The following is a 27,556-nucleotide window of genomic DNA, read 5'->3' on the forward strand; positions in this document are numbered from 1 at the left end:
TCTCCTTTAGAGTTCTGACTGGTTCTGACTGAAACCTGCAGTGGATTCACCACCCCACTGACATCGGAACCGCCAGCCTCCACTGCCTTGAGGTCTTCGAGGACCATCCCCGCAGTCGTCTCAACACCAGGCAAAAATCTAACCAGTTCCATCAACCTTTTTCTCACGTGGCTTGCTTTCCATACTGCTGACTATCTTCAGTGCCCTCCTCTGAAACTGCTCCAATTTGTCTACATCCTTCTTAAAGTGTAGCACCTAGAACTAGTCCAAGGAAACTCTCTTGTTTCCTTCAAGCCCCTTCCTCCCCTGCCCCCATTTCTCATGATGTCTTTGGTTTAACCTGTGTGTCTTTGCTCCCTACTGATGCCCAACCCCCCCTGAATCGAAACAAGTTTGCGTAACTGCATCAGCACATATTCTCCTCCCATTACCTTGCCTCAGTCTCTCTACTCCTCCATTTCCTCCACCACCACCCCATCAAAAATTTAAAATTATAAACTCCTCAGGGCAGGGACCCATCTTTTTGTTTATCAAATTTTCCAGGGATAAAGAACAAACGATAAAGAAAAAGAATGATAATCTCATGGTCCTCAGAAGAAAACAATGGTTTGGGAGTATGGGGGTATGGGATTTCTGTGCCTCCCACTTTTGGATGCAAAGGAAATTAAAATCCCATGCTCCCAAGTATCATTTCAAGTTAAGAGAGGCTGGCAAAGCCTCCCTTGTCTCTAGCAAGCTCTCCCACAGCTGACAGCCCCCCCCCCCACTTTAAAGATAAGCTCTAAATTCAATCTTGCCCAATTCCAAATCCTTCCTCATTCATTAGAAGGAGACAGAAGTCCCTTGTTTAAATCAAGCCCCAGCCACAATATTAAGTATGTGGCTCTAAGTAGGCCAACCCCTGCCGCCCGGTTTCATCCCTCTCCATACGCAATACGGGGTGAATCCTTGCATGTTGTGTATGGATTACCAAGGTGATAAAATGAAAGAGTTTTGAACACTTGCACTGTTTTATAGAACTACCACAATCTGAGAGATTTCACTTACTTTCCCATTTCCCTGGAGGTTGCGTCTACCCACAGGAGCTTCAGATCAAAACTCTGGAAGTTGTTCCCCTAGAAAATGTTGTTGAATTAGGAGAGAGAGAGAGAGAGAGAGAGAGAAGTCAGAAGAGCAAACAGTTTCAGAGCATTGATCACAGCAGGTCAGGCCCAGCACACCAGTAAAGCACCAGTGCTTCCCATCTTCAGCAACTTTACAAGCTTCAGTTGGGATGCCAACTTCACCCTTTCCTGGGCAGCGTTTAGATTACTGTAATGTGCTTTATGTGGGGCTACCCTTGTGCTTGGTCCTGAAGCTGCACCTGGGGCAGAGTGTCACAGCCAAGATGCCAAGTGGAGTGACTGGCCATGCACATATAGTGGTGTTGAAGCAACTGCACTGGCTACCTATTAGTAGGGATGCTGGAGAAATTCATTTTGTGGGGTGGAGTTCAACGGGTTTTCCTAGGTTGGACACCTGGACTTTGTTCTGGTTCCTGCTGCAGTGCCAGTTCGTGGATGTTCTGGGCATTTTGAGCATTCCCCCCAGCCGAAGTTTCTGCAATCTGTGCCAATTTCTGAGCAATTTGCACAAATGTCTAAACGATTTGTGCAAATTCAGCTGAATTTACACGAATTCAGCTGAATTTACACAAATTCATCTGTAATTTCAGATATTTGCACAAATTGCTCAGAAATTTGTGCAAACTGCACAACCCGCAGGGGGAAAAAGTGCACAAAACAGTTCCTCAAGTTCAGGAAAAAGCCTGCAGCTTGGCTCACAAGTGCAAATCAAGTCGTACGTGCCGCAGAACTCCGTTGAGTGAATTTTTTTTTCTACTTTATTTATTTATTTCATTTCTATACCTCCCAATAGACAGAGCTCTCTGGGCAGTTCACAAAAAAGAACCGGGTTTCCCAGTGATGGACATCCCTACCTATTAGCTACTGAGCCAAGCCTTGCTAATGGCATATAAAGCCCTGAACAGTTTGGGTTACTTGGAGGATCACCTTCCCTGATATGGACCCGTTTGATCACTCAGATCATCGGAGGAGGTCTTGCTGGTTGTACCACAACCTGCAGATTGCCATCTGGAGGCAAGCCAGAAACGTGTCTTCTCCATGGTGGCACCCACTTTGTGGAATGCCCTCGTCCCTGGTATGCAGGAGCTGACAACTGTGGTATGTTTTAGGCATATACCACAGTTTTAATGTTTTAGTTAAAGGCCTATCTTTTTTTACCCAGGCCTTCCCTGACATATTGTGCTGCCCAGTTTGTTGACTGCCAGGTCTCGATTTTCAGTGTTGTAATTGGGGATTTAAAAAGAAGGAGAAAAGGTTTTGTATTCTCTGTTCTTAAATGTTTTCACTTTGGATATTTTGAATTTTAAACTTTAATGTTGTAAACCCCTTTGAGATGTCTTTTTAGATATAGTCAAGCACTCTATAATGTGATTTAGTAAATAATAAAATAAATTCAATACAAGCCAATGGGGCTATTGCTATCACCATTTTCCCTGAGGGAGTAGTAATGGGTCTTACAGAGCCCTTCATAGTAACTTTGAGTTCTAAGTAACTCAAAAGAAGATGAATTCCACTGTCTAAGTCATCATTCCCTCTATTTATGAAGTTCAGGGTGTGAGTGCCATTGCTTATGTTACCAAAACAGCATCACCCATGCACAGGAGGGAGGTATTAGCAGGCTTGGAGGAGCACCAAAGTTTGCAGAAGAACAATCTTTTTTTTCCTTTTTCTTTTTTTAAAAAAACCTAATGGGGGTGGGAGTGGATCTCATAGAACAGCCCGATGAGAACTTAGTGTGCTTAGTGACCATGGAATGCTGATTAAGGGGGGGGGGGAACCAGGGCCCAGTGGTGTAGTGGCAAATTTTGAAGGTCAGGCACTCATCATGACAATCCCAATAGCTATGCCCCCTGGAAAAGTTTTTAAAAAATGCAGGCAAATATGTTGATTCATACCAACAAACCTGTTCTAGCAGTTTTCATCTCCACTAGGGATGTCCGTTACAAGGACATCTGGCCCTTTTTGGGCTCACCAGAGTTCCACAGCATGCCCAACTTGTCTTGCATTGCCAAGCCCCGGTTTTTTTCCAGACTCCAGAGACTTTTTGTGTATTTTTCTTTTGTGATGGCCGCAATGTGCATGGATAGAGATTTGTACAACTTACGGCCATAATTGGCATAAATTACAGTCACAATTTGGGTAATTTGTGCAAATCATGCAAACTTGTGGACATTGCGGCTGTAATTTGTGCAAATTAAAAAACACACACCAAAAATCTGCTTGCTGGCCTGACTCGCTGCAGCCGAAGTCAGGCCAGCTGGCAGAAGACGAACCAAAGTCGGGGGGGGGGGCAAGCTGATGAAAGCTCATCCAGCTCCACCCTTCCAACAGGATTCCTCCAACATCCCTCATCTCCACCAGGCACAGTTGTTTTTTAAAGCGAATGGGTCGTATTGGCCATTCAAGACCGAAGCACCCCCAAATACTTTATATTACAACAAGAAACAATATCTTGTTGCTGGGAAAATTCATTTCCCCCCAGCTACTGTGAGGATTGCAGCTAAACTCAGAAGGAACAGGGGATTCCGAGTGAGGGTGGAAAATGACATCAGCATCCCTGCTAATCAAAATGTGCCAGCGCTGTGTCCCTCTGTGCCCCGGCTCCACTACCCCACTGCCAAGGGGAGAGGGAATGGAATGGAGCCTGAATAGCACTCCCAACTGCAACATTTTGCTGCAGGTGACACTTGTACAATGCCGGTCACCAAAGGTTTGTCGAACCTTCTCACCTGGATCAGCACTAGGATGTCACTGAAGAGGAGGATGCGGTCCGATCTCCCTGTGCTGGAAAAGATTTCAACATTTTGACTGTCTTCTAGCAGCCTCCTCTCAGGAACACAAAGGTCATCCTGCAACATGGAACCATAAAGTTGCTTTCCTCACCACAGTTTCTGCAGAGTTCAATGGCTTCTGCAGAATCCCGAGGACTTCCCATCTTTAGATTTCTAAGTTTCTAGCTCTCCTGATTAAGCAGAGGGTAGCATCAACCTTTCCCAACCGTGCGCCCTCCGGATGTGTTGGACTACATCTCCCATCAGCACTAGCCAGCCTGGCCAAGGACCAGCTGGGGATGGTGGGAGCTGTAGTCCAACAAATCTGGAGCATGCTGGTTGGGGAAAGCTGTACTAAAATCTCAGATGTTAGAGTCAATAACAGTGTAAATAGAAGAGGACAGATTTGTTTCACCTGAAGCTTGAAATCACATGTCATTAAGTCAGGGAGAAGTCGCTAGCCTTCTGGACCCAGCCACATAAATATGTCTGGAAATGTGCAGGCCAAATTTCTTGTTCCAACTGCAGAGTTTGGGTCTTTATAGCCAAAATATATCTGGGATATTTTGCCCGCAGCTACTTCATTCAGCTCAAGTGATGGGCATTTTCTTCTTCCTTACATTAGCAGCCTTAACAGTAGGGATGTATGGATTTTATTAAATCTCTCCCATTTGGGTTTCCTGGATTGTCAGGCATCTTCTGTTCCATCATCCGCTCATTGATGGAATCAGATTTTTTAAACCAGAATGTCATTCTACTCGTGCTAATGCACATTAGCGCTAATGCACACTTGCACAGATGCACAAATCCACATTAGTTAATCCGCAAATGCAAATTAGCACAAATCCCTCCCCACCAAGTGAAAAACCAGTCAATCAGTCTGCAGAATCCTCATGACTTGGGAGATGCTGGTCCGCTGCGGAATGCGCCAGTGAGAGTAATAGAAATTGGAACTCTTTTGAATTTGTTGCAGATTTGTATCCCTACTTCACAGGCAGGTGGTGACAAGAGTGGAGGCCTTCTCAGTGGTGGCACCCTGTTTGTGGAATTTCCTCCCAAGAGAGGCCTGTCTGGTGCCAACATTGTTATCTTTTTGGTGCCAGGCAAATATGTTTTTTTAATCTTCCCAGTAGGGGTGGACGAAAGTGACTTACCTGTCCTATAAGCTTGTTCGTGGTGGGGGGGAGGCGCTTCGCTGCTCCCCCTGCGAAGTTCAGGCCGGGGGGGGAGGCTTCCCACCTCGCCCGGCCGAAATTCAGGCCGGGGGGGAGGCTTCCCGCCTCGCCCGGCCGAAATTCAGGCCGGGGAGGAGGCTTCCCGCCTCACCCAGCCGCGAACTTGAAAGTTTAAAAAAAGAAAAGAAAACGCCCCCGTGATAGGCTACGTGACGATTAACGTAGCCTATCATGGCTAGATCTGCAAAGTCAGCCGTGATAGGCTACGTCAATCATCACGTAGCCTATCACGGGTGACTTTAAAAAAAAAAAAAAGCGCGTACGCTAATGGCGGCCCCCATAGGGAGCCGCCATTCGCATTCCTTATTTGGTTGCCGTAGTCTAAGTAAATCTTTACGTAGACTACAGCAACCAAATAAGGAACGGGAATGGCGGCTCCCTATGGGGGCCGCCATTATCCGTACGCGCTTTTTTTTTTTTTTAAAGTCACCTGTGATAGGCTACGTGACGATTGACGTAGCCTATCACGGCTGACTTTGCAAATCTAGCCGTGATAGGCTACGTTAATCGTCACGTAGCCTATCACGGGAGCATTTTTTTTTCTTTTATTGCAATGGCGGCGGCGGCAGCCGGTCGAAAGATCGGCTGCTGCCCCCGCCCAGGATGAACACCCGCCGAACCGCCGGCCGGACCCGCCGCCGGGAGGGACATTTGGGAAAGGTAAGTCCCGTCCCGGGCGGGGTGCGGGGGGGTGCGGAGAATTTCTCCCCAAAACTTGTTCGGTGGGCCAAACACGTTGGCGCTCGGCCCCCCGAAGTTTCGGGGAGAAATTCTCCGCCATCCCTACTTCCCAGGCCTTTATGGCTGCAACCTCATGGTCCCTAGGAGGTCACTGTGGGGGCCATAGGATTGTTCGTATCTCCTGCTCCATGGGCGGAGAGAGAGGCTCACCTTTGGAAGGGGGAATCCAGCCTCATAAGCCTCCTCTGTGAGGCTGGGGAATGGGCCATGCCCAGTGCTCCAATGTCGGGGTCGGGGAGAAGGAGGTGCGGCTGGAGAGGCCATGGGTCCATAGTACCCAACCCTGCCACCCCGCCCCAAATGGATATATATGGAAATTCCACCAGGCTTGGAGCTGCCATAATTTATTTCCCTCCCATTGGAATCAACGTGGGGAGGGAATTAGTGCTCCCAAGGGTGCAGGGGAAGGGGAAAAATACCCTCCCACAGCATCACCTTCCATCCGTCCAGTAGAAGGGCTTAGGAAAAATGGGTTATTTTGCTTTGGATTCTCCCTCTCCTACCCATAGGAAGTACTGCTAATGTAAGGTGTTTAAAAAAAAAAAAAAAGTTGGCTCTAGATGTAGTCATACTTAGAGTAGACCCATTGAAATCAATAGAACTTAGCTTTGTCATGACTAACACAAGTCTCATCAATTTCAACAGGTCTACTCAAAGGATGACTGATTCTGAATCCAATCCACATGGTTTACCTTTCATTTGAATTTTAACTCGTTTGATCTTGTTTTTGTAAACCATCCTGGATGCTGGAAGCTCTGCTGAAGAGCGATCTAGAAATGGTTTCAATAAGGTAAATGAAAACATAAACGTCCCCGAGACCTCCCGGCCATGCTCCCGCTTTACCACGCACCGTGAACTTGTGGCAAAGGGACTTCCACAGGCTTCTGGTGAGACAAGCTTCATCCAAGAGTTGGCCTGCGAATGAACGCAGCTTCGTGAACTGTTCAGCAGCAGCAGTTATTGCTTCCCTTTCTGAGCACTGCCAGGAGAAAAATCATAGCATTTCATGACATGGCTTGGGATCACAATACCTGGAGGAGCATCTCTCCTGGTTTGAACCTACCTGGATGCTATGATTAACACCTGAGGCCCTGCAAGAGAGCCTCTTCTGAGGGAGGTCTGAAGAATGGCAACAAGCGAGAGGGCCTTCTTCAGTGGTAGCCCCCTGAAATTAGAATGCTCTCCCCAGTGAGGCCCACCTGGCACTACCATTGTTATCTTTTTGAGGCCAGGTTAAAACGTTCCTCTATTCCTGGCATTTAGTGGCATATGAAAGGCTCTTTAATGCATCAGAAGAGTTGTTCAGGGTTGTTACTGATGTTTTAGTTGTTTTATGGGATATTGGGATTTCAGTTGATAATTGTTTTTTAGCTGTTTAAAATTTTGTATGTTTTAGTTTTGTTGTAAATCACCTTGAGTCTTTCAGAAAGTAGGGATGTACGAAAGTCACTTACCTTTTCGAAGGGTGACATTCGTGGTGGGGGGGAGGTGCTCCGTCCCTCCCCCCGGAATTCTGGCCGGGGGGGAGGCGCTCCGTCACTCCCCCCCAAAATTCTGGCCGGCCGGCTCCGCTCCACAGGGATTCTGCGGAGCCGCTGGCCAGCTCCGCCAGCGGCCAGACATCCGGCCACTGGCTAGCAGGGATGCAAATGGCGGCGGCCATAGCTGCCGCCGTTTGCGTCCCTGCAGTCAGCCGTGATAGGCTACGTAAATGTTTACGTAGCCTATCATGGCTGATTTAAAAAAAAACAACGCGCATACGCAAATGGCGGCGCCCATGGGCACCGCCATTTGCGTTCCTTATTTTGGCACGTCTTAGTCTACATAAACATTTACGTAGACTAAGACGGCGAAAATAAGGGGAACGCAAATAGCGTAGACGCTACGCTATTTGCGTTCCCCTTATTTTCGCCGTCTTAGTCTACGTAAACATTTACGTAGACTAAGACGTGCCAAAATAAGGAACGCAAATGACGGCGCCAGAGGCGCCGCCATTTGCATACGCGCGTTTGTTTGTTTTTTCTTTTAAATCAGCCATGATAGGCTACATAAAGATTTACGTATCTTACGTAAATATGTAAAGATCTTACGTAAAGATCTTTACGTAAAGATCTTACGTATCTTTATAAAAAATCTTGTTGGGGGACTTCAACGTACATTCGGAGGCCATCCTCACAGGAGCACCTCGGGACTTCATGGAGACCATGGCCTCCTGGGAGCTGCACCATATTCTAACTGGGCCCACCCATGTAGCCGGTCATGCACTAGACCTTGTGTTTGTTTCTGGAGAAGCGGGGAGTGATCTGGAAGTCGGGGGTATATCCACCACCCCCTTGTCATGGTCAGATCACTATCTGGTGACGTTGGACTTCTCGGTTCCACAACCCCTCCGCAGGGGTGGAGGACCCATTAAAATGGTCCGCCCCAGGCGTCTTATGGATCCAAATGGATTCCTGAACGCGCTTGGGGATTCTCTGGGGCATGCCAACGGCCACTCGGTCGAGACCCTGGTGGGTGGCTGGAATGCCGCAATCACTGGGGCATTAGATCGGGTGGCTCCGAAACGCCCTCTCCCCCTGAACAGGGCTCGGACTGCACCATGGTTCAATCCGCGGTTACGAGCTCTGAAACAGGAGGTGAGACGGCTAGAGCGCCGGTGGCGGAAGTCTCGCTCCAAAGACGATCAGACACGGGCTAGAGCTGTATTTTCAGCCTATCACGTGGCAGTGAAGGCAGCAAAAAAGGAATATTATGCTGCCTCCATCGCGTCTGCAGAGTGCTGTCCCAGGAGGCTGTTCCAAGTGGTCCAGAGCCTGGTCGGTCCTGTGGCTCCGGAACCACTGGAGCATTCTAAGGCCTCCTGTGAGGCTTTGGCAAGGCACTTTGCAGATAAAATTGATCAGATTAGGTGTGTTACTCTGCACGCTGTGGATACAGTTAGTGAGCAAGAGGCGGCCTGTGGCAAACCGGTTTTGTGGGATCGGTTCCAGCTTCTTCCTCCTGATGAAGTGGACAAGGTGCTTTCATCTGTAAGGCCGACCACCTGCTTACTTGATCCTTGCCCATGTTGGCTCATTATGAGCTGCAGAGAGAGACTGGGTGAGGGGATCAAGGCGGTGGTGAACACCTCCCTTGAGGAGGGAGTGATGCCATCAGCCCTCAAGGAGGCAGTGATAAGACCGCTCTTAAAGAAGCCCTCTTTGGGTCCTCAAATTCTGAACAACTTTCGCCCAGTCTCAAATCTGCCATTTTTGGGCAAGGTGATTGAGCGGGTGGTGGAGATGCAGTTGAAGGCACACTTGGAAGAAACTGATTATCTAGACCCATTTCAATCAGGCTTCAGGCCTGGGCATGGGACAGAAACGGCCTTGGTCGCCTTGGTGGATGATATGAGGAGGGCTCTGGATAGGGGTGAATGCTCCTTCCTTGTTCTCCTCGACCTCTCAGCGGCTTTTGATACCGTTGACCACGGTATCCTCCTGGACCGCCTGGAGGGGTTGGGCATTGGAGACACTGTATTGCGGTGGTTCTGGTCCTTCCTCTCCGGCAGGTACCAGAGGGTAGCACTGGGAGAGGAGGTTTCGGACCCGTGGCCACTTACTTGTGGGGTGCCACAGGGTTCCATCCTCTCCCCGATGCTATTTAACATCTATGTGAAGCCGCTGGGGGCTATCATCAGGAGGTTTGGGGTGCAGTGTCATCAATATGCGGATGACACGCAGCTCTACCTCTCATTCAAATCTTCACCAAGGTTGGCCGTAGAATCCCTGTCCAAATGTCTGGAGACGGTGAGTGGCTGGATGGGGAGGAATAAGCTGAAGCTGAACCCTGACAAGACCGAGGTACTTTTGGTGGGAGACAAGAGGAAGCTGGGGGATGTTGACCTGGTGATGAATGGGGTACGGCTACCCTTGAAAGACCAGGTCCGCAGCCTGGGGGTCATTTTGGACTCCCAGCTGTCCATGGAGGCTCAGGTGTCAGCTGTGAGCCGGACAGCGCTGTATACAGCGCCGTATCAGATGACAGCGCCATCTGATACGGCGGCTGCGCCCCTTCCTTCCCGACCATCTGCTCCCATCGGTAGTACATGCCCTGGTCTCCTCTCGTTTAGACTACTGTAATGCGCTCTGCATGGGGTTACCCTTGAAGACGGTTTGGAAGCTGCAGCTGGTACAGAACGCGGCAGCTCGCCTGATTAAAGGCAGCCGCCGAAGAGATCACATCACTCCAGTGCTGAAGGAGTTGCACTGGTTACCAGTTGTTTTCCGGGCCAAATTCAAGGTGTTGGTTTTGACCTTTAAAACCCTATATGGTTCCGGCCCAGCCTATCTTAAGGAGCGCCTCCAGCAGCACCAGACAGGCCGCTTAACAAGATCAGCCTCGGATGGCCTTCTCTCTGTCCCATCAGCCAGGACAGCTAGACTGGTGGGGATGAGGGAGAGGGCCTTTTCTGTGGTGGCCTCCACTCTGTGGAACTCCCTCCCTAGGGAACTCCGTCATGCCCCCTCTTTAATGAGCTTCCGTCGTGCATTAAAAACGTGGTTGTTCAGGCAGGCATTTGGGGTGGGTTAGGGTATTTAAAAAAAAAAAAATTATGGTAGAATTTTATTGTTTTAAATTGTTTTATGGTATGTTGTACATCGCCCAGAGTGGCTGGGTGACCAGCCAGATGGGCGATTAATAAATTTAATAATAAATAAATAAATAGCCGTGATAGTTTACGTAAATCTTTACGTAGCCTATCACTTTTTTTGTTTTGTTTGTTTTTTTAACTGGAAATGGCGGCGGTGGCAGCCGGTCAGAAGACCGGCCGCTGCGGCCACCACCGCCGAACCACCGCCCAACTGCCGCCGGAGACACCGCCACCAGGAAGATCCTCCCAAGGTAAGACCCGTCCTGGGGGGGGGCGGGGGGGCAGACCGTTCCGCCACCAATTTCGGGGGGCCGAATGTGCTGGCATTCAGCCTCCCCGAGATTCGTGGCGAAATTCTCTGACATCCCTATCAGAAAGGCATCTAGGCAAACAACAAAAACAATAATGGATGTATGAGGATGTAGTTCCTTTTGTCAAATCACGCAAACATGCCTCATTTGCAGCCCCAAATGTAAGAGCAGGAATGTAATTCTCAGGAATTTTTTGCAATTTCCCAAACTTGAGTTGGAGAGTGGACATTTGTGGAAATGCCTATATGTGCATTTTCAGAAGTGCACATATGTGCATATGTTCGTTTCCCCAGCCCACCCCAATCAGCAATTTCATGCTTTAGCCTGGGGGGGCGGGCGATGCACATTGGTCAGGAAAAATGCATATTTTAAAAAATGTGTATTTTTTACTGGGAAAATTGTGCACTTTTTAATATGCACATTTTTTACGATGGAAAAATTTGCATTTTTCTCAATTGGAAAAAAAAAGATGTTCTCATTCAGGAATGCAAACAAGACAAAATGAGCTTTGAGGAAGAATTCGAAGAATCTCAACAAACTTGAACAATACATTTCCCCTATTGAACAAGTTCAGAACTCTCCTTTTATGTGGCAGCTGCCAGGGGGAAACATTTCAATTGAATTATGAGACCATCAGCCCCTGCCAAGGCAAGTTGTGTGCATTCACTTTGCATGTGCAGGATTGGATTTGGCTTTTGGCCCATCCCAGGTGAAATCCTGGTCAGCCAGCAAGATAGGTGCTTTCAACCACCATACCATGTCACAGGCCAATTTGGTAGGCAGGCAGTCCTAATGCAACATAGTCACTGCATTACAAAGAAATAATTAGATGGCCACACGTGTGGCTATGTGCCATATACTGAAATGCATGGGGTTCACTTATGAGCAGTTCACACCAATAAGAGGGCAACTAAGGCACTGCATGGCCATGTCACTTTGTCAAAGCATCATACACAAGGCCAGCTCCCGTGTTGTTCTCCCTCTGTAGTAGTGAGGGTTGAGCATAATTGGGCACAGGTGAGACCTAGGTTATACATTGGGTCTTTACAGGGTTTGGGCAAGTCAGGTTTCCCAAAAAAGGAAGACAGGACTACAGAGACCCCCAAGTGTTGCTTGGGCTGGAAGCCAGAGAAGCTTGTCTGTCTGTCACTCCAACAAGCAGCAGATCAAAGCTGAGCCTTAAGTAAGGAGTTGGCTTCCTTTAGTGGGCTGAGCCAGTATTGAGGTGGGGATGCTTTTTGCAAACCTCTACAGCCACCTTGAAAAGTGCCACTTGCTTTTGGCAATTGCTGCAGCAGGGGTCCATAAATTTTTTTCCCTGATTCAGGAAGCATTGCCCTTCCTTTCCCAGCTTCATTTGTTCTCAGTGACTAGCATGTAGTGAAACCTAATTGGCTGCTTGACATGGCCCCATTCAACATGTGATTCCCAATGGGCTCAGATTGCCAAGGTGACTAATTGAGGAAGATGGGGCAGTAACAACAGGGAAACAAAAGAGTGACACAGAGAGAGAGAGCAGGGCAGTGAACACACTCAAAATTCAGGAAGTGGGGGGGGGGCTTCCCAAAAATAAAAAATACAGGAGATCTTTCAATAAAGCCCTAAAAAGAATGCAGACATTTAATTCCTCCCTACTATTGCTGCTTAGAGAAGCTAGTACAGAGAAGTCTCTTGGCTGATCATGAGATCTGGTACCTGGTTAGTTGTTTCCTTGAGCTTGGAGAAGACAAGGCTGTATTGCTGGAGGTGATCCCGGAAGGGTTTATGCAGCACGGTATGGAGAGCCACCGCTATGGAGGTATCTGGGGAGAAATCTTCAAGGAGTTGATGCAGGGATGGCTTGTGCGACCTCCAGACCTCGCTACAACAATTCAAAATCAGCGAGATAAACCGGTTATTGTCAGGAGGTGAGGCTCACCTGCTGCTAGGAGAGAAGGTGAGGCCTGGGGAAGAACCTGGCAGGCTGGATGGGTAACCCCCGCCCCCGTGAACCATATTCTGTCTGCATGCCAGAGGTTCCCAATCCCCAGGTTAGAAAAGGGATGTGATCACACATAGTAAAATCCAGCTGGATGTGCCTGACCTCGTCTGATCTCGTAAGCTAAGCAGGGTCAGCCCTGGTTGGTACTTGGATGGGAGACCGCCTGGGAATCGGGCTTCCTGCACCGAGCAAGGGGTTGGACTCAATGGTCTTGTAGACCCCTTCCAGCCCTCTGGTTCTAGGATTCTACCTATCCTGTTGCCCTCCAGATATGTTGGACTACATATCATGATTCGGGAAGGCTGTTCTACAGAAAACATGCAGTGGGGGCAGGGGCATCCCAAGGCTGCTCCCATACTGTCAAATCCTGACTTTCTGATACTGAGGCACAATTTTCAGCAAAGCTTTTATCACCCTAATCTTGGCTTTAAGCCTTTACAGTCCCAATAAAGATCAGCAGAGACCAGATCACAACGTAGTTCCCTATTCAGTCTATGGGTTTCTCAGCAAAGGACCCAAACAGACTTGGGTTCAGCATACAGAAGTCCAAATGAGCTTATATAGTTCCAACAAGGAAGCAAGACAAGGAAGCTTTTCAGGTTAGAAAGACATTGCATCCTGCAAACTCTGCTGTTTATTGATCATGTTTAAATACAGGTGAGCGGCTGCTAAAGATCACAGGCAGACATTTGATCCTGGCGGGGAAACTTTGCTCGCAAACACAGACTACATCTCACCATACGCCTCTGTTCCACCCTCTTAAGTTGACATCTGAGGGCACACCCCAGAAGCCCCCTGACCTGCAGAGTCATCCCTTTGCTGCCCCATTCCACAGAAGACATCCCTGGCTGAGAAGCAGGGGCCTCCCAGCTGTGGGAGACAGGCCATACCAGCATCTTGGCTCTCACTATCTCCTGGCTCGTAACAAGGTGTGAGGCCTAGCAGAACTAGATTCTCAGGCATTCGGCTTCCCATGGCTGGGCCAGGTTTCACAACGTCCCTCTCTGACTCCGGATCAGTGTCACAGGCTCTAGCTCCCTGCAGACTGGGACCAGGTCTGACACATACAGAAAACCTTTCTGAATAAGAAAAGCTGTGCGCAGGTAGTCAGATCACATGTGTTAAGGAGCCCTGGCTTCCCCACAGACACGTGTACACACAATAAAAGGGAGGCATATGCATGTTGGTCAGGCATAGGGATGGCGGAGAAATCCGCCACGGACTCCAGTGAGGCCAGATTCTAAAGAATCCAGCCCCCCGGAGTCCGTGGCCAAACGGAGCACTCCCCACCACCACCCCACGAAATTTTCCTGGGACGGACCCTACCTGGTCTCGGCCGGTTCGGTCCGTCCGCTGCCCCGGTCTGTGGCCGCAAATGGTTGCTCCGGTATGTGGCCGCCATTTGCCTCCCTACTTTAGCTGTGATAGTCTACATAACTATTTACGCAGCCTACCACAGCAAAGAGCAGGGACGCAAATGGCATCTGCTATGCCATTTGCGTCCCTGCCTTTTGCCATGATAGGCTATGTAAATATATACGTAGCCTATCACGGCTAACGCAGGGATGCAAATGGCGGCCGCTACGCCAGACGCCATTTGCGGCCACAGCCTGGCAGTGGACGGAAGTCCGGCTGCGGACGGGCCCGACCGGCGGCTCCGCGGACTCGCCACGGAGCAGAGCCAGCCAGGGGAGGATTCTGTGGAGAGGGACAGATCGCCTCCACCCACAGCAGACACCCGGACCGGAACGTGGTAAGTAATCCGCCCATCCCTAGTCAGGCATGATGGTGGAAAAGGCATGGGAACATCATAAATGGGGAAGGCGCATAGCTGAGTGGTGGAACACATGCTTTGCATGTAGAAGATCACAGCTTCAGTCTTGGGCATCTCCAAATCATCCTCACCATCTTCATCATCTTCATCTTCATCATCATCTGTAGCAGGGTGGGAAAGGCTCCTTTGCTGAAGACCAGGGGGAGCCACTCCCATTCAGTGTAGACAAGACCAGGCTAGATGATGCAATGGTCCAACTCGCCAGAAGCAAGCTCACAGAACCAGTGGAGGCTGGTGTCTCCGATGTCAGTGGACTGGTGAATCCACTCCAGGTTTCAGTCACAACCAGTCAGAACTCTAAAGGAGCTATCCAAGGGGCTTCTGCCCCTTGGATAGCTCCTTTAGAGTTCTGACTGGTTCTGACTGAAACTCGGAGTAGATTCACTGCCCTACTGGCATTGGAGCCACCAGCCTCCATTGCATTTAACTCATCCCTATCATAGAATCATAGAGTCTGAAGGAACCTTGAAGGTCATCCAACCCACCCCCCTACTCCATGCAGGGTGCAACTACAGCAAACCTGACAGATGGCCATTCTCCATAATTTTCAACCTACATGTCGATGAGTATGACTACTACAGACTGAGACATCCAGAGTTTATGTCTCATTTCTTCAGGCTGCCATTTATACTTAGAATGCTAGAGACTGACTTGCTGTTTTAAAATAATAAAATATTTTTTTTTTCTGCTGTGGCACCCCAGCTGTGGAATGAGCTCCCTAGTGTGGTTCGCCTGGCACCTACACTGTATTCCTTCCAGGGCCAGGTGAAGACCTTTTTATTTTCCCAGGCATTTTAGCTTTCTAGACTTTTAGCTTTGCTGTTTTAAGACTGTATTTTAAACTCCTGCACTGCTGCTAGGTTTTATTGTGGCTGCATTGTTACATTGCGGTTTTAATGTTCTATCTATTTTATATTGTTTTATTGTGTGCCGTTTGGTTTTTAGTTTTTGTGAACCGCCCAGAGAGCTTCGGCTATGGGGCGGTATAGAAATGAAATAAATAAATAAAATTTAAATATCTTATTAATTATTCAATATCTTATAAAGAATTTTCAAAATATTTTAATAATAAAATATTATCTGATGATGATGATGATGACAGAGTTACAGAAAGGTTTTAAAACATACGGGCGTTCCTCCAGTTTGCAGAACAGAATTTTACCAGGTAAAATCCAGATCCTTCCGTTTCAAAATATGGGGCCAGCGGATCAGCAATATCACTTTTACGTTTCTGTTCTTCTGGCAAATGTTAAACCTGGAGCCACACTGGATGTAGCCAAATTTCTAGCTGTGGCCATTAAAGGTAGACTGCAACCGCTAAAGCAGAGATAAGTTTAGGGAGCACTATTTTATTGATGGATGAACATGGATTTTACCTACGTATGAGCTTCTATGTATTCTTAGCTTTTAACTGGCCATGGATTCTTTTAGTGTGCAATCACTTTTTATAATTCTTAGTTTGTCATTTTAATCATGCAATATGCATTGAGCAGGGGGCTGGACTCGATGGTCTTATAGGCCCCTTCCAACCCGACTGTTCTATGATTCTATGAATATCCTTTCGGGTTATAACTGAAGTAATACCAAACTAATGAACTGTATTTGTATATATTTGTATTTTAGGTATTGTGTGTGTTATGGTCTGTAGACCGAAATAAACTGATTGAAGATATCAGAAAGATTTCATTTCCGCTCCCACTGAACTGAGGCCCGGCTTGTTTTGTTTCTTTACAAGAGGTGTTCTGCAGGGCTGCTTCCAAAACCACCCCTTACTCTGCAAGCTCTTTCGAAACACATCAACACATCAAGTGGCAGCTTGCTGCAATCCCTCCCTCCAACCCCACCCTTAGAGACGATTTGTTCCACCCTGCTTCCTTGCAAAAGAGGCCTGGTGGCAAAGATCCACAAAACGCCAATCTCGAGAGACACTTCAGCTGGCATTCAGCAGCCCCCAACACCACTCAGTCAGAGATTCCCAGGTCTGCAGTGACAGCCGAAAGCTCGCTGAACCTCATTCACAACTCACCTTTTATTTCTGGCAGCGTGTTCAAAACCTCGGACTACAACACAACTGGCAAAAGTGGAAAAGTACCTATTTGTTTAACAACAACAACAAAATGGACAAACATCAGGCTATGTGTCCAAGTCGGACGTGCAAAACCTAGGGATGGCAGAGGAATTCTCTTGGGGGGTGGAGCTCAACGAGTTTTTGTTGGTTCTGCCCCCAAGACTTTGGTCTGTTTTCTGCTAACTGGACCGACTCGGTTGCAGCGAGTCGGGCCACTTAGCAAAATTTTGGTGTTTTTTTAACCTGCATAAATTATGGCTGAAATGTGTGCACGTTTGTGTAATTTGTGCAAATTGCACAAAGTAAGGCCGCAATTTGCACAAATTATGCAAATTTGCACAAATGTCAGCCACAATTTGTGTAAATCTCTATTTGTGCAAATTGCGGCGAACATCCCCCTCCCCCATGCACAAAAGGTCCCCAGGGGTCAAGGAAAACCTGCAGCTTGGCTCGCAAATGCAAGCCGAGTCAGGCACACTGCAGAATTCCACTGAGCCGAAAAGGGCAGGATGTCCAATGACGGATATCCTTAAGACAACCTCAAGCCCGGGGGCAAACTTTGGCCCCACCTGAGGCTCCAATTTGGCACTCCAGGACTCCCCAGATGGCCACGCCCCTTTCTCCTGGCCCCAGCCCCTTTCCCCAACCACTGATGGCTTGGTGAACTCCTGGCTTTTGTGCAGTCCCCTCCCCTACCATTCTAAAAGGTAGAGGTGCCTTTCCTAAGGCATAGTTACTGCAGTTAAGAGCCTTAAGCTAAAAAATGCTGATGTTTTTGGCCCCTCCCCTTTTATCTTTGGCCATGCCCACCCCTGGAATGTGGGCCCCGAGACCTTAACCAAAATGCAATTCAGCCCTCGGGCTGAAAGAGCTTCAACACTTTGGGTCTAAGCTCTACTGGATTTAAGCAACGCTGGAGACACTTCATGGATCTTTTACAGAGTTTGCTCAGGAGGGCAGACCAAAGTGGGACCAAGGTGGTGAAGCAGGCAGCATCCGACACACCCCCTGGAATGCTAGTGCTGCTGTTGTACTCACTGAATGTAAGTATTAAGGAACAAGTCCACTTTCCAGATCAGGTAGATCTCACGGATGCTGGTGGACTCTGATGCGCTGAGGTTTTGCTTAAGTGTTCTGTAGTTCTCCTCCGTCAAGTCCCAAATAACTTGGAAGTGGTCATTCAGCAGTAGGAAAAGCTTCCTGTTCTCAAAGGAACCTGAAGAGGAGGAAAGAGGAGTCAGGACAAGAGGGAGAGAAAAATGGACAGGATGGAAATGCTTTAGCCACCTGAGAACCCACAGGGGCAGAGCGATGAAGGTACCAACATTTAGGTTCTGTTGCAGAGAGGGCGACGGCCACTGAGAACAGCTTTCCTCAACCTCGCAACCTCCAGATATTGTCTCATGCAGCTCCCATCATCCCCATCCTGCTGACTGGGGGCTATTGGTATTGTAGTCCAACACACCAGGAGGGCACCAGGGTCAAATTGCATCACGCCTTTCCACTAGAATACCCTTGCTCCAGCATAGCCTGGTGGGGCCGGGAATGCCTGCCGATGATACAACTTTCCAGAAGTGACAGGGGACAGGTACAGAGAACTCTGCCAAAGGATGGGCAAGGCAGGGACAGGGTGATTCCCAGCAAGGCAGCGAGGGTGGTGTGTGGAAAGGATCTGGTTGAGATGGCACAGGCAAAGTGAAGCTAGCATGCTTCAAGGCAGATTTAGGCCTCCATCCGCAACGGAGCAGTTTTGAGCAATAACTTGTTTTTCCTTTCTCCATGTTCTTTGGCTCTAAGATCTGCTACCCTGTCTTGATTTAATCCCAGTTTGTTTAGGTTATTTGTTTTTTACCCCCATGTTTTGATTTGCTTTTTAAATTGTTTTTTTTTATGATGATGACTTTTATTCTTAGCTGCTGGGCATCTAAAATTAGATGGGATGCCAGGACATTTCCTTAAGTAGAAAAATATGTACTGTTCTTATTCAACATATTGATTTATTCATTCCCAGTTCTCATTTAGGGAACACCTCAGGTGCTCATTATTTGGAAAAATCTGCCCCATGGGCAAGATCCCTTCATGACTAGTTGAGTCTACCCCTCTGCCACCACATTTAGGGCGTAATCCTATGCATGTGTCGACAGAAAAAAAAAAAGTCCTACAGTACAGCTCCCAGCATTCTCCAGCCTGCACAGGGTCGCAATCTTAGTTATATAATTTATAGGACACCTTATAACCAAAGTTCTCTGGGTAGCTTACAGGGATTAAACCAACAAAATTACAGAAAAAACAGTAAAATGCAACTAATGATATCAGTATATATATATTTTAATATCACTTTAAAAACAGAGCGCAGAAGCAAAGGAGAACTTGCAGCACTAAATCAATTAAAATGACAGGCTGAGAAACAAAAATCCAGGGCTAAAAGAATATAAAACCATGAAGTAGTTTAAAAGGCCTGGGAAAATGAAAAAGGTCTTTGCTTGGCACTGGAAGGACATCAAAAGAAGAGCCAAGCAGAAGGGCGGCCTGTGTTGTACTTTACAGAGGACAGTCCTTTATTTGAAGGGCTACCCAGCCTACATCTGGTTTAAAGAGAAAGAATGGTCACATAGGACAGCAGGGAGGCCCTGAAGTTGCCCATTCGTAGGGATGTATGGATGACAATTTCATTTTTGCTCACAGAAAATGCAAGCCTTCGCATCCAAAGCCTGAATGTGAACTTGAGCATGTGTATGCCAAAGACATCTGCAAATGGTTGAACACACGCTCGCGTTCGTCTTGTTCCTGATTCCCAGTTCAATTTGCGCACATTTCCACAATAGATTGGACCGGCCCCGCTTTAGTCTACGGAGGAAATTTGCTGAAATTACAAAACTTGTGCAAATTTAGGGAGATTTGCACAAATCTCCCGTTCAATCGCTGTTCAGTTTTCACAAGTTTCCCATTAACTCAGAGTAAGTGGCGACTGCAAACGCGAATGGGAATCAGGCATGAAGGAGAAATAAGAAAATGTTCGGAGAACCCTAGGGATCTTGAGCATTGCTCGTTGGCCCTACACACACGTTACCTGCTATGGTGAGATGAGATGTACTGTGTTTTTATGTACTTGTAGTTGTATGTATTACCTTTTGTATGTACTTTTGTATGTATTTTTATGTGAGATGAGATTTAGTGTACTTTTTATGAGATGTACTGTATTTTTATGTAAATTAGAGCAATTCTATTTCTAAATGTGCACGGAGATCTATATATGCGCATATGCAAATTTTATGCAAACCTGTGACCCCTTTTGTGTGTGTGATGATGCGTCAGTGGCCACCCTACCAGGCAGGCCACTCTGGGGAAGGCATTCTACAATTGAAGGGCCTCTACAGAAAAGCCCCTTTCTCTTCTGGCCACCAACCACACACTGCACTTGGCAGGGGCACCCGAAGGAGAGCTCCAGGTGACTCACACACAGACATGTCCGGGACAGGGAGCTGAAATCCGAAGAAATCTGCCACAGATGTGAAAACAGCTCTAGCTAAAAACAGCTTTCCCGAACCTGGTGCTCTGGGAATGGCGGGACTTGCAGTCTAACACATCTGGAGAGTACCAGTTTGGGGAAGGCTGAGCTAACTTTTTTTTAGAAGGTGTCCCTCCATTTCCTCTAAAGTCAGTACTGGGGACAGCAATTTTCCTGGGACAAATGAGCACTATGCCATCCCTAATGAACAGGGACTGTAGGAGCACGTGCAAAGGTACAGTTTTAAAGACACAAACTTTGCGCCACTTCTGCCCCCCGCCCACCCCGTTCTCACCCGATTGCAGCAGGGGCTTGAGGACGACGCTGTTGATCCGTGCAAGGCAGGCAGAGAATGTCTCTTCTGTCCTGAGCAGCGAGGAAGCCACTTCTGCGATGCTCATGTCCTACAGAAGAACAGGGAGGAATCCAAAGAGTCTGACTTAGCGACAAAGGTCAGCCACTCGGTTGCGTTCTCTGAAACCAGGTTTGAACCCTGGTTGTGAGCCGTGGTTTGCTGAACCATGGTTCACCTCTGTATCAATGTAACGATTCACCATGGTTAAGGGGAGGTGGCGGAAGACAATACTGTACCACCTAAAGATGGGACTGAATGGTGGGGGTGTTGATACATGGGGTAGTATCCTATTGTCCCTGTGCATTCGCAAGAGTGACTGCTCGATCAGCGGGGCTTTTGTGCTTCTAACATGAACCTGAAATCAGCAGAAATTTCTGGAACGGGGGCAGGTCAATGGAGTATGCAGAAGGGAGCTCCACTGACCTGTCCCAATCCGGAAACAAGCATTTCCACTCTTTTCCAGAGTTATTTTTAGAAGCACCAACATCCTGTTGCACAAGTAGTTGGTCCCGTGAGCACAACGGTACCAGGCGGAGGTGCAGTGGCCCCACTGGGTACGGCCCATGCCTCCAGCCACTAAGCAACACAACCCAAAAGGGGGCTTTTCCTGTTTTGTTTTGTGTGTGTGTGAAAAAAATGGACGTTTGAGGGAAAATAGAGAAAAAAGCAATTTGTTTAGCACAAACCTGAAGCCACTTTGTTGCTTTAGGACAGTCTTCCCCAACGTGGTGCTCCCCAGATATTTCGGACTTCAACTCCTATCAGCCTCATGTAGCATGGCCAGCCAGAAATGCTGGGCATTGTAGTCCAAAACTTCTGCAGCGCACCAGGTGAGGAAGGCCACCTTAGGAACGTAACGCAGCCTTTATGTTCCTAAAGTTATATGTTTAACATGGTTTGCTCATAAAACTATTATAATATCTGCAAACTTTAAAAAATGAACTCAGTAAATTTGTCATTATTATCTGAATAAATGATACTTTAATCGTATACTTTTAATACCACAGATGGTTAATGTTATGAGCAAATCAAGTTATACATAACATATTTTAAGTTCCTAGCTTATGTCTGACCAGAAGGGACTTCCTCAAGTAGTCCCTGGAAATATCTGAATCATCCCAGAAGCCAGAAGACGAAGACAAGTCCAGAAACACAGGACTCTGTGGAACAAAACCAAACTGTCAGGAATGTACATTTTCTTCCATGTTGTTGTGAGTCACTGTATGATACGGTGACTCGGGACGGGAGTTAACTGGGAATGGGCAACTTCAAGGCCCCCTGCTCTCCCGTGTAATGGAGCTTTCTCTTTAAACTGGGCTTGGACTGGTCAGCCCTTCAAATTGATACCTTCAAACAGAAGAAACCTACTCTACTCTGTAAAGTAGGACACCTGGCCATCCTAGACCACAAGCAGCATCAGCTTTCTTCATTGTGTTGTCACTGTTAAATGATTCAGAGTCAGACATTCTTACCGAACTACTTCAAAATCACCCAGAGATCTGGGTGTTGTAGAAAATTAAAATGGCAGCCAGACCCAACTGCTCAGAACGTTGGGCCAGGAATATATATATATATATATATATATATATATATATATGGGGGCTCCAAGGCAGGCATCAACAGTGGGCCCTGCCAGGTTGTTGTGGCCTCCACAGCTGCCCCAAAATGTCCGATGTTGGTGCCAGCCCTGGTTGGAACCTACCTCTGGGTGGCAACAGCAGTACAGTATATACACTATATAGCCCATACACTTAATAAAAAATTAAGAAGTGGATCCCCAGAAGCATTTGGCGGCAGGGGGCGCTAGGGATACTGCTGGTTTTAGTTCCTCAAAGCCCACCCTGCAAATCTTTTGGTGGCAAGTATTTATTGTTGTTTGTCTGAAACTTAAATATTCTGAAATTTTTAAATGTCATAAACCACCGTAACTGACGTAGAGTAATGTTGGGGGGCAAAAGGGAGCTTCTGTGATCCTGGACTGCTGGTAAACAGACACCCGTTCCCCCCTTCTGCCATGAAGAGTATATTGGGAACTTCTTTGCAGTGGGGAAAGCAGAGTCTAAGAGGAAGAAAAGTGACATTTATGCAAATTCTCGAGAGCACTTTTTCCTGGAAGGGCTGACAGCTGCACCACCAACAGAAATGCAAGCGGGAGAAGACAAGAGGTCTGCCCTTTCTGCTAGGAAAAAGAAAATCCCTTGTTAAGGGGCTCAAGAGCAAAAACCCCAACAGATCGCAACCCGGTTAAAGTCTGCTAGGAGTTTGCTTGCAGGAAGTCAAACACAGCCGGGCATGATGCAATGGGAAATGCACAAGCCTACGAAGCGGCCAAATAGCATACACACGGAATGTTTTCGCAAAATGGGGAATTTTCACAGCAACTGCCATTTCATTTAATTATTTAATGTACGATATTCCTATCCCACCTTTTAGGGTAAAGAAAAAACCCTCACAAGGTGGCTTGCATAAAAAGATGATGAAACATAAAACTACCAAGTCCCATTCTAATAAAATACTGGCCTTCAAAACGGCAGTTGAAAGCACTTCCTGCTCCAGCAGCACGCTCATATAAAACTAGCTAAAATCACTTGAGAAAACAAATTTAACAACAGCAGGGATATACGCCGGTAAGGGTACAATCCTAACCATGTTTAGACAGGGAAAAAAATCCTACTAGTTCCAGCATTCATAGAATCATACAATAGCAGGGTTGGAAGGGGCCTGCAAGGCCATCAAGTCCAACCCCCTGCTCAATGCAGGCATCCAAGTCAGAGCATCCCTGACAGATGGCTGCCCAGCCTCGTCTTGAACACCTCCAGTGTGGGAGAGCCCACTGCCTCCCTAGGGAATTGATTCCGTTGTCATATTGCTCTAACAGTCAGGAAGTTTTTCCTGATGTTCAGACGGAATCTGGCCTCCTGTCACTTGAGCCCATTCTTCCGTGTCCTGCACTCTGGGAGGATCGAGAAGAGATCCTGGCCTTCCTCTCTGTGACAACCTTTCAAGGACTTGAAGAGCACTATCCTGTCTCCCCTCAGTCTTCTCTTCTCCAGGCTAAACATGCCCAGTTCTTTCAGTCTCTCTTCATAGGGCTTTGTTTCCAGTCCCCTGATCATCTTTGCTGCCCTCCTCTGAACCCTCTCCAGTTTGTCTGCATCCTTCTTAAAGTGTGGTGCCCAGAACTGGACACAGCACTCCAGATGAAGCCTAACCAGTGCTGAGTAGAGGGGAACTAGTACTTCCCGGGATTTGGAAGTGATGCTTCTATGAATGCAGCCCAAAATAGCATTTGCCTTTTTTGCAGCCACATCACATTGTTGGCTCATAGTCAGCTTGTGATCGACAACAATTCCAAGATCCTTCTCACTTGTAGTGTTGTTGAGCCACGTATCCCCCATCTTGTAACTGTGCATTTGGTTTCTTTTTCCTAGGTGCAGAACATGGTATTTATCCCTATTAAATGTCATTCTGTTGTTTTGAACAACAGAACGTTGTTGAACAACAGAACGTTGTTGTCATGCTGTTGTCATGCTGACTAGGGAATGCTGGGAGTTGTAGGCCTGTCTTTCTGTCTACACCTGCCTAGGATTGTGCCCTAAATCTCAGAAAATCAGCTCAGCTTCTCAACTTAAAAGCAGCTTCAAATAAATGGGATTTGAAGGCCATTACTGATGGAGCCAGATGTATATCACTTGGGAGGGAGTTCCACAAATATGGGGCCACGACCAAAAAGAACCATCTCAGGAAGTGTGAGGAGGATCAGCTCTTTCTGCCCACTCTCAGAACCTCAGCTAAGCATTCTTAATTTTGTTAATTTGGGTTTGTTTATTTTGTCAATGAAACTTTAACTAATAAATTGTTGAAGAAACAAAGCTGCTTTATGGATCACCTGGCAGCCTGCACCTGGGGAAGGGAAAACAAAGGGTTAAACTGGGCTTACTACCCTTTCCTTATATTATGAACAGAGCCTTGACTATATGACCTTCATTCTCCCTTCAGCCCCTATGAATATAAGTTTTTGTTGTTGTTCAGTCGTTCAGTCTTGTCTGACTCTTCGTGACCCCATGGACCATAGCACGCCAGGCCTTCCTGTCCTGCGCTCTCTCCCTGAGTGTGCTCAATTTTATATTCATTGCATCGGTGATGCTATCTAGCCATCTCATCCTCTGCCGTCCCCTTCTCCTTTTGCCTTCAGTCTTTCCCAGCATCAGGGTCTTTTCCAGAGAGTTTTCTCTTCGCATTAAGTGGCCAAAATATTTGAGCTTCAGCTTCAGTATCTGTCCTTCCAATGAGCACTCAGGGTTGATTTCCTTTAGGATGGACTGATTTGACCTCCTTGCAGCCCAGGGGACTCGTAAGAGTCTTCTCCAGCACCAATGAATATAAGTACTTAACATTTAATACAAAGCTTTTGGGTGTTCATGTGCTTTATGTTCCTGACCTTCATGCAAGCTTTACAACAACCCTGCAAGGTAGGTTAGCATTATTATTCCCCAATTGCAGATCCCAGGCTGAATCAAGCCATGATCTCACAGCCTAAGGTAGAAGTGGGCAACCACTTCTCCAGATGTTGTTGGACTGCAACACTCACAATCCCTGACCACTGGCCATGCTGGATGGGGCTGATGGGAGCTGCAGTGCAAAACATCTACATTCACAACAATCTACATAATTTACCCTAGTATGGGCCCACATTCCACTGTTGGCATTGCAGCCACCGAGGGCCTAGCAGAGGGCCTAAAATTCCACCATTTGCATGGTGGAACAACGAGGGCTTACCAAACCGAGGGCCTAACAGGCCACAGCACTGCCTGGCTGGGCCTGCCAGAAAGCCGGCCTCACTGCCCCTTCCAGGCCCACATTCCACCATTCGCAGCCACTCCCAGCTGAGCTCAATGGTGTCTCACCCCGTTTATTCAAATGCCCTCCCCTGGCTGGGCCTCACCTGTGTTGCGGGGAAATGGAGAATAGAGACAAATGGGGCCGGCCTGCGCAGCACAAGGACCTGTTGCCACTCTCGGAATGGAGCTGCTTCGGCCTGGCCGTGCTGCTGCCCACTACTCCCTCTTTGCCTCACGAGTTAAGCTGGGCAGTTAAGCTGGAGACCATCCCCCCACTCCCATCTTTTATTTATTGACCTCCTGTCTGTCCTGAGCCTGGACCACATGGCTGGAAACTGAAAGCAGCAATAGATAGAGGTGTACAAAAACCCGCTTACCTGGCTCCGCCGGGTTCCACAGGTGGGGGGAGGCGACCCGTTCCTCCCCCCGGAATTAGGGATGTCAGAGAATTCCGCGACGGATCTCGGTGAGGCCGAATGCCAGTGCATTCGGCCCCCCGAAATCCATCACGGAACGAAGCCCCTGCCTCCCAACCCATGAAAGGCGTGCGGGACAAAGTCCCCGCCGCCCCCAACCCACAAAAGGGCACGAAACGGAGCACTTACCTGCTCCCGTCCGCGCTGCTTTGCGAATGGCGGCTGTCCTGCGGACGCCATTCGCTTCCTCCTCTTCATAGCCGTAATAGGCTATGTAAATACTTACGTAGCCTATCACGGCTAACACAGGGAAGCTATTTGCATCCCTGCGGAGGCCGTGATAGGCTACGTAAGTATTTACGTAGCCTATCACGGCAGGGGGAAAAAAAAACAGCATATGCAAATGGCGCTAGCCACCGCCATTTGCGTACGCTGGGGTTTTTTCCCCCTGCCGTGGTAGGTTATGTAAATATTTATGTAGCCTATCACAGCTAAATACAGGGACGCGAATGGCAGCGGCTACGACAGCTGCCATTTGCGTCCCTGCAGGGCTGCCCAGCGGCTGGATGTCCGGCTGCGGGCGGCTGGAGCCGGCCTGCGGCTCCGCGGCTTGGCCACGGAGCGGAGCTGTCCGGGCAGGAATCTGGGGGGGAGGACCGGATCGCATCCCCCCCATCGAGGGAGAGGGACGGAGTGCCTCCCCCCCACCGCGGATTGCCCGGCGCGGAGCCAGGTAGGTGTTTCGTACATCCTGACCCGGAATCCTCGACGGGGGGGGGAGGAGATCCGTTCCTCTTCCCCGGAATCCTGTCTGGCCAGCTCTGCTCCGCGGCCAGGCCGCAGAGCTGCTAGGTGGGCCAACCCGCAGCGGGGCCTCCAGCCACTGCTGGGCTGGTGCGGATGCAAATGGCGTCCTGAGTAGCAGACGCCATTTGCATCCTTGCTTTAGCCGTGATAGGCTATGTAAATATATACGTAGCCGATCATGGGGCCAGCGTAGGGACGCAAATGGCGGTCGTTATGATGGCCGCCATTTGCGTCCACAGCAGCCCGGCAGCAGCCGGAGCCGCCGCTGCTGCTGCCGCCACTACCGCCGGAGCTGAAGCCGCAGCCGGAGCCACAGCCAGGTAGGCTCCATTTCGCGGGGTGGAGGGGCAGAGGGCTCCATTCCGCCATGGATTCCGGGGGGCCGAATTCACTGGAATTTGGCTCCCCTGGCATCTGTGGCGGAATTCTCTAACATCCCTAGCAATAGATGGGCCGGCACTGTTGCTGCTCTCAGAATGACTTCATGACTGGACTCCGGGGGGGGCAGTTGCACCCCCTTGCCCCTATGGGCAAATGCCCATGGCAGGAACCCACACACAAACGTGGCAGTGTGCAGACATGCGCGTGCGCACACACACACACACACATACACACCCTGGGTGCTGGGGAAAATGGTGTCCGTAGTGGCTACAGGGTGCCCAAAGGGTCAAAATTTGCTTGCTTGCATGGTACAATCCCCTGGGAGTCCACCACCACATTCTTCTGCATCTGTAGGCCAACCTCCCCACTCCAGTTACTGGGAATGATGGGATTTGCAGTACAACACATCTGGAGGGCACCAGATTGAGGAAGGCCAATCTATTGATTAAGCAAGCTCTCTTTTAGCTTCCACATTTCATCTTCCTCTCTGCATAGTCCTAGGTTACATAAACTCCACTCCTCCCCTTATGACTATGACTAACTCCCTTGG

General features: G+C 48.3%; 1 protein-coding gene across 3 annotated transcripts in view; it reads right to left on the reverse strand.

The window, feature by feature from the left end:
* The window catches only part of ALS2CL (ALS2 C-terminal like), an 82,416-nt gene that overhangs the window by 37,629 nt on the left and 17,231 nt on the right, over window positions 1-27,556 (reverse strand). For all 3 annotated transcript variants that reach the window (XM_084859484.1, XM_084859485.1, XM_084859486.1), the window contains exons 2-8: window positions 20,502-20,610; window positions 17,737-17,914; window positions 16,657-16,722; window positions 12,511-12,676; window positions 6,722-6,850; window positions 3,854-3,973; window positions 1,048-1,115 (exon numbers count right to left, since the gene is read on the reverse strand). In XM_084859484.1, coding sequence (XP_084715610.1) covers window positions 1,048-1,115; window positions 3,854-3,973; window positions 6,722-6,850; window positions 12,511-12,676; window positions 16,657-16,722; window positions 17,737-17,914; window positions 20,502-20,607 — 833 coding nt within the window. In that variant the 5' untranslated portion in view covers window positions 20,608-20,610. The remainder of the gene's footprint in view (window positions 1-1,047; window positions 1,116-3,853; window positions 3,974-6,721; window positions 6,851-12,510; window positions 12,677-16,656; window positions 16,723-17,736; window positions 17,915-20,501; window positions 20,611-27,556) is intronic.

The sequence above is a fragment of the Heloderma suspectum genome, chromosome 5 (genome assembly GCF_057233095.1).
Source record: "Heloderma suspectum isolate Gila_16-S chromosome 5, 16-S_ref, whole genome shotgun sequence".
Lineage (NCBI taxonomy): Eukaryota > Metazoa > Chordata > Lepidosauria > Squamata > Helodermatidae > Heloderma > Heloderma suspectum.